We start from the raw sequence: 12977 nt of genomic DNA on the forward strand, positions 1-12977 counted from the left end.
AGCCTGCAGATCTGAATTGGCCTGTTTATATTGCACCGACAACAATGCTTAGTCATTCAGATGTTGTAGTGACCATTCATTCTGCTCACTGCTACCAGTGTTTTGCCTGTAGAGACTCTTGGTGTAAACCCACCTCATAGGTTGGTCCTTAGTGCCTTTGGAGATGACTGTGTTGGGAAGGTTTTAACATATTCAGGCTTTTTGTAAAGCAGTTTCCATTTTGCTGTACTTGGAAAGCATCACTCAGAAGTCTATGACCTCTGTGTGTCACTCCCCCCCCCCTCTTTATTTTAATTGGTGCCACTCCAAATTGAGTGTTGTTAGACTTTTTTTTGTGTTGGGGTCCAGACTTGTATATGCCCACTAATGTTGCACCTTTAGGAATAGGCACCTTGAAGCAGCAACATCTTCATGTGACGAGGAAGGACAATAGCAGCTGACAGAAACAAAGGGTGGAAAAAATTAGCAGAAACAATTTCACTTGGTGAGCCATGTTTGGTGACAGGAGCCTCACAGGGTTGGTCTGGGAATCAGAAACCAGCTGTTTCTGTGTTTATTGCTAACATTAAAGGACTGATTTAGTGGGCTAAAGCAGGAGCCACCAAATCCAACAGCCTATTTATAGAATCATTAAAAACTAGGTCAGGCTACAGAAGTCAGGTTATTTGTATTTGGGAGCAGCATCAGGTAAAAACTTATTAACCTAGTGAATAGCCTGGTCAGCCATTTACCATTGTACCCCACTCTCACAGTCCTGAGAGGTACAGTATAGCTTTGTTAATCCAGACTGCTAATGCTGTTCATACTTACTTTATTCATTCATGGGATTTGGATGTTGCTGGCTAGGCCAGCATTTATTGCTTATCCACAGTTGCCCTTGAGAAGATGGTAGTGAGCTGCCTTCTTGAACCACTACAGCCCATGTGGTGTAGGTACACCTACAGTGCTGTTAGGATTTTGACCCAGTGATGGTGAAAGAACGGCGATATATTTCCAAGTCAGGATGGTGATTGGCTTGGAAGGGAATTTTCAGGTGGTGGTGCTCCCATGTGTCTGCTGCCCTTGTCCTTCTAGATGGCAGTGGTTGCTGGTTTGGAAGTTGCTATCTAAGGAGCTTTCGTGAGTTCCTGCAGTGCATCTTGTAGATGGTTCACACTGCTGTTACTGTGCGTTGGTAGTGGAGGGAGTGGATGTTTGTGGATGGGGTGCCAATCAAGCAAGCTCCTTTGTCCTGGACGGTGTCAAGCTTCTTAAGTGCTGTAGGAGCTGCACTCATCCAACCAAGTGAAGAGTATTTCACTGTGCTTTGTAGATGATGGACAGGCTTTGGGGAGTCAGGATTGAGTTACTTGTCATAGGATTCCTAGCCTCTGACCTGGTCTTGTAGCCACAGTATTCATATGGCTAGTCCAGTTCAGTTTCTGGTCAATCATAACCCCCAGAATGTGGATTAGTGGGGGATTCAATAGGAGTAATGCCATTGAATATCAAGGGACAATGATTAGATTCTCTCTTGATGCAGATGGTCATTGCCTAGCACTGGTGTAGCACGAATGTTACTTGCCACTTGTCTGCCCAAGCCTGGATTTTGACCCAATCTTACTGCATTTTGACATGGACTGCTTCATATCTGAGGAGTTGTGAATGGTGCTGAACATTGTGCAGTCATCAGCGAATTACTTGACAAAGAAATGGAATCAAGAGTTCAGCATGTGCAGGTTTTAAAATATTTGTTAACGTTTTAACTTTAGGCACTATTCCATTGTGTGTAATTAACAACAAAGGAACAAAAACCAAAGGGAGATGGGTAATGAATACGAAAGCTAAATTTTACACAAGCCGTTGATTCTTTTCACTTTCATATTTTTATAAAGGTGTTTTGAAGTCTCAAAATCTCATTGGGTTTGTACCTCAGCGACTGGAAATTTGTAGATAATTTTCTCCATTTGTAGACAAAGTCAAGGGCTTACAGCTCTTGTGAGGCTCAATCCTGAAGCATTATTTTGCACTGATGTATGAAATTTCATTGTATTGAAATATCAATTTTTAGAAACTTCCATTCCAATTAAATATTTATTATTAGGGATTAAATGGGGGAAAAAAGCTGAAAATTTATGGTGGCCATTTTATAACCCAGGCCCTTGCGCCTCCCAGTGGCCAGTTACAGCCCCATATACCACCTAGTCATCAGCGACAGCCCCTTAGACCTCCCAGTAGAGCAAACTGTGTGCTTCTTGCAGAAGAGCAGTAAAGCAGCTGAACAAAGAGGATAAATTGCAGGAGGTGGGGTGGGGAGGGCCGTGATTAGAGGGAGGAGAGAACATAATTCCTTTTATAAAAGAAAAAATGGTTTTTGTGAAACTTGCATTTTAACAGCTTGAATTTATTATCTGGCTTGGGATCAGAGTAAATAAATCCACGAACAGCTGCAGTGTATGTGAGATTGGGCAGTTTAAAACTGAAGCAGTAATCTCCTTGCTGAGGTGTGAAGAGGGAGGCTGAATTCCATTGAAAAAGTGGCAGAGACTTTATTGTCTGTGACCCCCATTGCCTTATGTGGGCGAGACTGTGGGGGGGGGATAGGCATGAAGACATCCAAGTTGTCGGTTTTACAGGCCTCAGCAGCATAAAGCTGATTTTTACATTAACCCTTTCAATGCTGTTTTGTTTTATATATATTTTCAATCTATTTACATGTTGCAAGCAATTGTTCATTATCAGAATTTCAAGTTGAATTTCAATGTATGTACAGATCATGACATCCATTTGCTGATAGATATTAAGAATAGTGTCAAAAGTAACCCTTTCCTAATAGACTAGTGGGTAAAAGCACACCAGGGTAGCTCTCAGCTTGACCGAGGAATACCAGGTTTAGTTTACCATCTGTCCTTAGCTAATTGATCACAAATGGAGCAGCAGTTGGGTCATTATAATTGGCTTTAATGTTGCTGGGTTAGGGAGGAAGGAACAAATCAGCCTCCTAATCATAAAAATTTTCATTCTTAATCATTAACCAAAGATCCCTGCTAGGTGTGTGTATATGCGTGTGTGTGCACGTCAAGAAATAACACGATCAGCTGTGACATTTGTGGCTTAATAGCTTACTGTATACATTGTAGAATATTTCCTTGAGTGAAGCACTGGGGCTGCCTGGTCAATTCCATCCTTGCATGAATTGATATCATAAAGGTGAGGGAGAAGGAAAAAGCTGGCAGTTGGGGTTGCTGGGAGGAGGGGAGGGATGAAACTGATATATAAAAAATTTACACAGCTTCAGACGCACAAGAAATTACTGGTTCTAATTACAGTCACTGGCAAGAAAAGATCCACTTTCCTTGTGGTTAAGCCTTTGCTTAAACTTGGCAGACTAGTGATGTAGCTGATAATGCTGCCTTCTCCCAGTTGATAAAAGAGATTCCCAATCTCTCAGTCCTGGTGAATAAATGTAAGCCTAATTATTTTAGCCAGTATGACATTACAAAGTCCTTCCGAGTATTCTGCTTTGATTAACAATCTAAATATGTTAGTCTCCACAGAACTCAAATGTAACCTGTATTGAGGATCATTCCTCAATTAACTTATCGCCACTTCTGCGTATGCCGTCCAGGCAAAGCTACTGAATTAGAATTATGTTTGGGGTGAAGCATCCTGCAGAGTGACTCCTTGATTTTAAATTTATTAATCAGAGACCTTTAACAAACCAATATTTAGCGTTGACTCTCAACTTCTAAAAGTAATAAATCATTTTGTGTTTTTTTTTGTTTTGTGCTCAACTGAGATAATAGAATATGTTTATTTTTATTTGGCATTTATTTTCTGCATCAGGTGGGCCTTTGTCAGGTATGCATGGTTTAGACACAAAGTAGAGTTGCCAAATCAAAGCTCCCAGGCTAGGTGCCTTACAAGTTGCATTCAGAATAACACTTTGCTACTCTGCCCTAATAATAAGCCCAAAATCAGCAGTACTGTGCTATTGTGATATTTCTGTTTTCAACACCAGACACCTTAAGGTCTCCTCCAGATTTTGACCAATAATGTGTTGTTTCATACCATGAAGCAGTGCCCATGGAGTTTGAAGTACCTTTAACTAGTTTTAACTAGGACCCTTACAGATGGAGGAGATTACCAACCAAAGAGCTTAGAGCGCAGCATCAAAAACGATGCTTTCTTAAAGCATAAAACTAGGTTCAGATCTCCTCTTTGTTTTTCTACAGGTCTATAATGTTGTACCATGTGCAATTCTTACACAGGTTTCTGTAAGGCGTCAGATAGAAAGGGTGTAATGAGACTGTGATACATGCAGTAGCAAGTCTTGAACCTCAAGTTGAGGTGATATTGTCCGCAAGCTTGATTTTAAACTGTTTCTTTGGAAAAAACCTGATCTTCTATTGTATGTAGATCTTAAATCGTGATGATTCATGATTAATTAGGATAGTAATGGACATTTTTTGCTTGTACAGAGGGAAAACAGCTTAGAACTGACAATTCTGTAATGTGAATTTCAGAAATTTGTATCTGGTACATCAGTTGACAACCTGTGGGCTAAAAGAGGAAAGGTGTAATGTTCCTTCTGTCGGGTTGCTTTGCTCAGCGCACATGGTTGCACGTCCAACTACTGGTGAGTGAGTTAGTAAACGAGATACTGCAGACGGAGACCAATGTAAGATGAAGCACATGCTGTTTATTTACACAAGTAACAGAGAACTAACACAATATGTGCTTCTCCAAGCAGACCCTATTCTAAACTACTGATTAATATTGTAGAACAAAAACAAAAATACCTGGAAAAACTCAGCAGATCTGGCAGCATCTGTGGAGAGGAGCACAGTTAACGTTTCGAGTCCGAATGACCCTTCAGCTGAACTGTTGAAGGGTCATTCGGACTCGAAACGTTAACTGTGCTGCTATTGGCAAATGCTGCCAGACCTGCTGAGTTTTTCCAGGTATTTTTGTTTTTGTTTTGGATTTCCAACATCCGCAGTTTTTTGCTTTTAGATTAATATTGTAGCCCACGTTACACAGCAATTGGGTAAAATAAATTTGCACTTCCGATTACCACATCCCTCCCCCTTTACTCAAAAGTAAAATTTACAATCTTTACAATATATCAACTATTTACATAAATAAATTTTACAAATTCAGCCTCTCTAGAGGCTTCTTCAAATGTGTTGAATGTTGTAATTCTACGACTTCAGATGGTTTATCTGAGACCTCCCTCTCAGGCATTATCTGTCCACTAGGCTCTCCAGTAGGAACCTGTAAGTTTGTCTCTTCGACTCTCTCAGGCTCAACGGATTCTACAGGTATTTCTGAAGTGAGGGGAGTTCCTCCTACATGTGGTGTAGACTCCAACGGGGATGTCACCCTCTTTCGGGCCCAGTTGCATTCACTTCTGCTGCCCTTCCCTTCCATGTTCAACAATATGAAGGGCAACTGTCAGGAAGGTTCTCAAAATCAGGATGTTGGGCAAGGCTATGATCAGCTTCCTGTTGTGTAAAAAAATAAATAAATTTTTGGGGCCTTGTTAGTAATTCTGCTTTTTCTTTTGTTGGCTTTTCTTCTTGGCAGTGCTGACTTTAATCTTGGCCTTCTTTTCAATTTTCCTATTGGGCAGACTAGGCTCAGGTATAAGCTCAACTTGAGTGAATTCAGTGGTTGAGTCTTAGAGCATTTCCTTATCTGTCAGCTCCTTTGAAAACTCAGGGGTCTCTATTTTTAAAGCTTCTTGGCTTTCAAGTAGCTGATTCTTCAGCTCTTCCATTTCTTTTTATGTTTGTTAGTTGTTTCCTGGAGAATTAAGCATCGTTGTGTTTTCTTGGCTAATTTATTTTTCATCTTGGCCAGAGATATGCTGAATTCTTTCTGTTCTTCCTCATACCTTTTTAGTGGTACGATTTGGGATCTGCAGGAATCTTGCAATTTGTGAAAGTCCATCAGCAGGTTTTCTTTTTATTTTTGGAGGTTACTGACTTCAACTTGAACTGTGTTCTGAAGCGTCACCTCTACGAGTTCCTTTTGTTGAGTCTTTACATACTCCCTTTTCCAAACAGTAACATTTCCTGCTTCTGTTTGAGATCTCAGTAGTCTCTCAAGAGACTAATCAACTCTTAACAAGTTTCTTCCGAGGAGACTCGGTCCTCTACCTGCTATCACTATTAGGAATAGATTAGCAGACTGGCTTCCATACTGTACTGGAACCTTACATAACCCTCTTACTGGTCAGCAGTATACATCTTCAATTTAGCATCTGAATTTTCCAGATTTAATGAGTGGCCTCCTCCATTCAGATATTTGAACAGTTCCCTATAACTGTTGTGGATGCCCCTGTATCCACCTCCATTCAGATGAGTTTCCCATTGATTTCCACTGTCATGTAGATTGGCTCTGTCTTACCCATTTTTAAGTAGTGTAGTGAGTAAATATCTGACTCTTGTTTACCAACTCACTCACCGGTAGATATGTGTGCAACAATGTTCGCTAAGCAAAGCGACCCGACAGAAGGAACATAAATGGCAACGAGGCAAAACACGACCAGTCGACGTCACCAAAGAAGCCACGAAAATTAAACAGAAGTAAATCAACTGTACCTTGCAAGGTGATTTTAAGCACAGCCTTCATCATAGCCGTCAAAGTTATCTTCCTCCAGTATGCCACAGTTTGGCCATATCAAACCATTTGGTCAGACCACCGAGGACTGATCACATTATATTGAACACCTCACGTTCTTCTTTTTGGCCAACAAACATATCGGGGAGGAGAAGAGGCGAGCAATCCTCTTAGCGACATACGGCAGTAAAACATATGGCCTAATTCGTAGTTTAATGGTACCCAACACACCAGATTTGATGAGTTGGTAAATCACCTGAAAAGCCATTTTCAGCCGAAACCCTCGGTAACAACGCAGTGTTTTAAATTTAATTTGAGGTGTAGCGCCGCCGGAAGGACAGTCACTTGCTATGTAGCAGCCATAAAACAACTGACAGAGCACTGAGAGTTTGGGACATCTATTAACAGCATGTTAAGGGACCGATTAGTATGTGGGATTAATGAAGATGCCATTCAAAAATGGTTGTTGTCAGAAACTAATTTAGTTTCTTCTGGTTCCTTTATTATGTGGATTTTACAATTTCTACCTTTCTGCTTAAAATTTTGCCTTAATCTGTCTTTACAATACTCTGTCAGTTGTTTCATGGTTACTACATAGCAAGCGACTGTCTTTCCAGGGGTACGACACCTCAAATTAAACTTAAAACACTGCGTTGTTACTGAGGGTTTCGGCTGAAAATGGCTTTTCTCACAATTTACCAACTCACCAAAGCTTTTAGGATCTGGGGCGTTGGGTACCATTAGACTACGAATTAGGCCATATGTTTTACTGCCTTATGTCGCTAAGAGGATTGCTCGCCTCTTCTCCTTCCCCGATATGTCACTGACCAAAAAGAAGAACGTGAGGTGTTCGATATAATGTGACCAGTCATCGGTGGTCTGGTATGGCCAAACTGTGGCATACTGGAGGAAGACAACTTTGACGGCTATGATGAAGGCTGTGCTTAAAATCACATTGCAAGGTACGGTTGATTTACTTCTGTTTAATTTTCATGGCTTCTTTGGTGATGTCGACTGGTCGTGTTTTACCTCGTTGCCAGTTATGTTCCTTCTGTCGGGTTGCTTTGCTTAGCGAACATCGTTGCACGCATATCTACTGGTGAGTGAGCTGGTAAACAAGGTAGTGCAGACGCAGAGACCAATCTAAGATAAAGCACATGCTGTTCATTAACACAAGTAACAGAGCACCAACATGTGTGCTTCTCCAACCAGACCCTATTCTAAACTACTGATTAACATGGTAGCCTGCGCTACACAGCAATTGGGTAATACAGTCATGTGGTCAGTCTGCTCCCGTTCTCTTAAAGGTGTATTGCGCCTCCGATTACCACAACATGAGCATTTAGAAAGTAAAAAGTTGGAAGAGCTACCGTAGGATTTTCCATTGCCCATTGAGCTGAACCCTCAGCAGGGAACAAAATAGTGAAAGCTCCTTCCCTTCTCTGTTCTAGCCATCTCCCATTTTCTGTTTTTTTTAAGCTACAGCTGAATCAGGATAAAAGCAGAGATACTTAATTTATACCTGCATCTGTATAGAACTGTCTGTAAATTGTAGATTAAAATAGCCATTGAGGATATCTTCCCATCACTAGGTCAAGAAGTTCATCAGTATTAAAGCACAGCACCTTTTGGTGAATCTTTCTCACTGTCATGCCATGTCTTCACTTGACTTCCTGTATTTCTGTGCTAAGGTTCTCAAACCTGATTCCAGAGAACCTTTCCTTTTTGATTCAGAAGTTTCACAGAATGAGAGTGAATGAGAAGTTATTTTGCATTTCGTTGTAATCCTATGCTTGAATTAGATGTGAATTATTATGATTTATCTATACAATTCTCCTGGGTGATGAATTAATATTCAGATACATTTTGCAGACAGTAAAATTGTTCATGATGTTCTTTTCACTGGGCTAAATTTTTCATTCGTCGGGCGGGCGGAGCTGACCCAATCGCGAGCAGGTGCAGATCCGATCGCCGCCGGCGATTCGGGCCACACCGCCATTTTACATGGGCGGGCCAATTAAGGCCCACCCAGAGTGACGTCCAGAGGGAAGCGCTATGCGCTCCCTGTGCAGGTGGGGAGGAAGCCCTAAAATCAAGAGTGCGCTCTTTTGCACATGTGCACGAAAGAGCACACTCATCTCGCTGAGGCTAAGTGCTGCCTCAGGGAGATTGCCTCAACTTTTAAAAATATTAGAAATAGAGAAAAAAAAAAATCCCTTACATGTCCCCTCATGTGACAATGTCACATGAGTTGGGACATGTTCATAAGTTCCATAATAATTTCATAATATATTTTTAAAACCCTACATGAAACCTCATCCCGCCGCTGTATGAGGTTTCTTGTTTTTTCTATTGTCCGCCGGGGCTCCTGGCCTGCCCGCCAGCCTTAAGGTTGGACGGGCAGGTCCTTTAATTGTTTAAATGATCCTGTCAATGGCCTCAAGTGGCCATTGACAGGTCGGCGGGCCCGCAGCTGACTTTGCTGCGCCCCCGCCTTCCTGAAAATTTAAATGGGGCGGGGTGACGTCGGGGGTTCCGCCCAATGTCATCTCGCGTCATTTTACGCGTTGGCGAGCGGGACCGCCCTGCTCACTGATGGTAAAATCCTGCCCACTAAGTGGAAAAGTTGTACAATTTTCCACTGGATGAACAAACCTTTAGTGAATCCTAATGTCAATAGCTTGTGTTACTACAGAGCAAAAGCTATTATTGTCATTTCCTGTTGCCCGATTTAGAGTGTCAATGAGCAACTGCACAAGAGATCAGCTAGTACTTGCAAGGCAGCAGCAGAAATTAAGGGGCAGAGCATTGCCACTATCCAGTACTGATTTTTTTTTAAAACTGGACATAGGAAGGCTTGACTTTTTGAATATCCATCTGTTCTAGGTAAGGCCAATGACATGCAATCTTTGAAAACCACCTTCTTGCCCTATAAACAATTAACTTACTTTTTCTCTCTCTCCCTTTTGTAGGACTTGACTCTTCAGTGTTAAGTCATGCATCATGGTGGATGCCTAAAATAGAAGACTGTCATGGCAACATGGGTGGAAGGGAAGCCTGCCCCAACACCAAAGAATACCTTGAGTGATGTGAATGATATTGTAAATGAGACAAAATCTCCATGGTCTAGCCCTCTTTCAGACGCAAGCAATAAAGCCCTTGAGCCGGTGACTCCAGTTTCTCCCCACATATTTGACAATGAAGGCAAACTGAATTATAATTTGGGCTCAGTAACCAAACCTGTAACAGGACCAAAACCAAGATTTACTCCAAAACCATTTTCTTTGGAAAAGTCATCAGTGCCATACACATCACTAGGGACCACACAAGCTCCTACAGCTCTGAAGCCTATAAGTGTTACTTCTACGTTAACGCCATCAGGGAAACTGGCTATAGATACAGATGATGCAAAAGCAAGCTTCAGGGACCCAGAGGCAAAACATGCATCAAGTGGAACTATGTTGTCCGTTTTGTCTTCCTTTGCTCAAAAGTCTTCAATAGAGTCTGACAATGTCCGTTGGATGAAGGCAGGCAAGTCTCAGGTTGGTGAAACATTGCTTGGCTTGCATTTGACACCGAAACATAGCAATGTGGTGGTTCCTTCTTCAACCATGACCTTGAGTTCTGAAAAATTGACAGAGGGAACGAGTAAACATTCTGAAACAAAACCAGCTACAGTCGTCATTTTAGAAACTTCTGTGCAGAAGTTAAAATCAAAGAAGTCCAGTGAAGGTCTTAAAGATATTGGGAATTGCAGAGATAGTTCACAGGATCAAGAGTTGCATGGGACCATGCAACCTTTTCAGTTATCTAAGCCATCCAGGAAATACAGCCCAAGTGCCACTCAAGGATTTGGGACACCAAAAGCCGCATCGCTATCAAGAGCTACTTCGTTGGGATTTTTGGGGAAATGGGACCAGTTTACAGAGGAAGATAAATACAAAATAGGCAAAGAAAAGGATAGAACTGAAAACACATCTTCACCCAGGGTCCAGTTAAGGAAACCTAGACCATTATCTGCTTGGCTTCCTGGAACCACAGATGACCAGAAATCAGAGTCTCCTTCAGAAATCACCATAAAACACGATGAAAAGCCTTCTACCCTTGAAAAGACTTGGCTCAAAAAACCCAGGCCTTTATCAGTGGATCTTACAGCCAGATTTGAAGTTTCTGCTCACAAGAGAAATATTTCTCCATCAGAGGATGGTAAAGAAAACGTTCCAATTATTAAAGCTGCTAATGCTCTGCCCTCGGACACCAGACATGATACAGTAGTTGAACAGGAAGAGCCAGCAGCAGTGGCAGCAAAATGCTGGTCTTCAGCTTCTCCAGATGACAATGAAGACGAGACAAACAGTTGCTTTTCTGCTGCTAAAAATAAATTTGATAAAAGCCCAAAGATGAATATCAGTGAAAAAACTGTCAATGCACTCACATTGTGTGAGGGAGACAATAAAGAGAAAATTACTTCCCCAGAAAGAATGATTCTGTTGGAAGATGACACGAAAGACACCAAAATCAGTGTGGTTCAAGGGGAAGAGGAAAAGGAAGAAAAAATATCTACTACCTCAGTAAGAAGTGAAGAAGAGAAAGTGGGAACTGACCACAAGCAACTTAAGAGTTGGACACCTAAGGAGTTGGATAAAGAATGTTCTGATCTGCATCGAACTTCAGATGGCGAAAACTCCTCTTTGGGCTCCGATGATCGAGGAAGTAAAGGAAATAAAGTTTCTGGTGGGATAATTAAAAGGCGTATAAGTCTCCTCTTAGATTCTGCCAGCAGTAGCGCAGCAAAAACAGATTGTCCACAGTCTACCACTGAGACAGAAAAGATAAACATTCCTGTCAGGCTGCGAATTAAAAGCTTTAGTTCAGAGAACAATGATTCCAAGCGGGAACAACTCCGAAGTTCCCAAAGGCGATCAATTCAGCCAAGGCCACTCCCATCAGATATAACAAAAAGGTTTGTGCAGATTTAGCTTTTGAAGTGTTTGATTTTAAATGAATTTTTAAAAATTGCATCCCTTCGCATTCACTTGTTTACCATGTGCATAGTTAATATTATGTCCAAATAAACACTCGAATTGGTATGCTCGTAACTAGACTATTCCTGTCATGGAGAAACAAAAACAATACAAGTGAAGGTATCAGAATGTAATTGCTACATTGCACTTATCTTATCAGGGAGCCATCTGGTGTTCAATTAACAATATGCAAGTATCATACTTAATCAGTTACCACATCTTTCCATCAATTTTGTGTTTAAGGTAACTTAAGATATATGAATGTGGCTCTTGTGTGACTAAACAACCATTTACTCACTGCCTTTTCTTTAATGGCATGGTTGACAGCAGGACTTCGCTGTGTTGGGAAATCCCAACTGCAAATATGTGCCATACTGCTTCAAGGTTGGTGCATTAAGTGTGCCAGTGTAGTCCCAATGCAACAGTGCTAGCTAAAAAGAAACAGTGAAAACATATATTTGTCCATGCAGGTTGAGTATCAGTTATCTGAAACCCTCAGGGCCAATTGCATTTTAGATTTGAGATAATTTTGGTTTTCGGATACCGCATATGGGACCAGGCCTACTTACATTACAATAGCCTAACCCGAGGCTAGCAATCATCTCAAGTCAATAAAATGGCTAGAAAAGTGAGATGTATCACTGAATAATAAATACAGGGCACCCATGGTGCCATCTGTGGTTCCGCTTATAGGAGAGAGTTCAGAGTGTTGATATTCACGCTGAGAGGCATTCTTGAATAGTTCTTCCAGCTTCATCTGTGTCATTAATATTGTTTTTTGTTTTAAAAGTTTGCCTTTTAATGACATCCCGTGCTAAAGATCAAATGCGGTCAGTGAAGTCCGTGTTGACTCGGGTCATGTCGCCTGGGATCAGGGACTCCCCATGCTAAAGGTCAATGAGGTTCAATAAAACTGCAGTTTTCGTATGTTTTTGGATTGACAGATAAAGAATACTTGACCTGTAATAAGGCCAACAAACTAAAATATCTGACCCAGATTTACTAAAAACATTTTGCAAATTTCTGTCATCAAGTAAAAATTGCTTCTTTCTAATTGTCTGTTATGTTCTACATTCTGAAGGGCTGTTTCCTCATAGATAAATCTTTTCAGATTGAAAAGGAAGCAAAGTTGTTTAATTCATGACACCCTGAACAAACTTTCCAACAGGTTTGAGACTCGAACAGTCGACGATGACAGTCATTGTGAAAAGCAGATGGATATGGTTGTCTCATCATCTCCAGAACACTCGGTCGTGCAAAACACTAAAGAACAAGGAGGGAGGGAGAGCCTAGAAAAAGAAAATGAAGATAAAATGGACAAGGTAATGACTTCCATCCTTTGTAACA

The 12977-nt window shown here is 41.2% G+C and overlaps 1 protein-coding gene across 3 annotated transcripts in view; it reads left to right on the forward strand.

Annotated features, from left to right (window-relative positions):
* Window positions 1-12977, forward strand: part of LOC121285829 — a 238360-nt gene that overhangs the window by 53334 nt on the left and 172049 nt on the right. For all 3 annotated transcript variants that reach the window (XR_005944797.1, XM_041202699.1, XM_041202700.1), the window contains exons 2-3: window positions 9579-11569; window positions 12799-12952. Coding sequence is in view for 2 of the 3 variants with exons in the window: in XM_041202699.1 (XP_041058633.1) it covers window positions 9639-11569; window positions 12799-12952 (2085 nt within the window). In the remaining variant the exon portion in view is untranslated. The remainder of the gene's footprint in view (window positions 1-9578; window positions 11570-12798; window positions 12953-12977) is intronic.

Source organism: Carcharodon carcharias, chromosome 13 (genome assembly GCF_017639515.1).
Source record: "Carcharodon carcharias isolate sCarCar2 chromosome 13, sCarCar2.pri, whole genome shotgun sequence".
NCBI lineage: Eukaryota > Metazoa > Chordata > Chondrichthyes > Lamniformes > Lamnidae > Carcharodon > Carcharodon carcharias.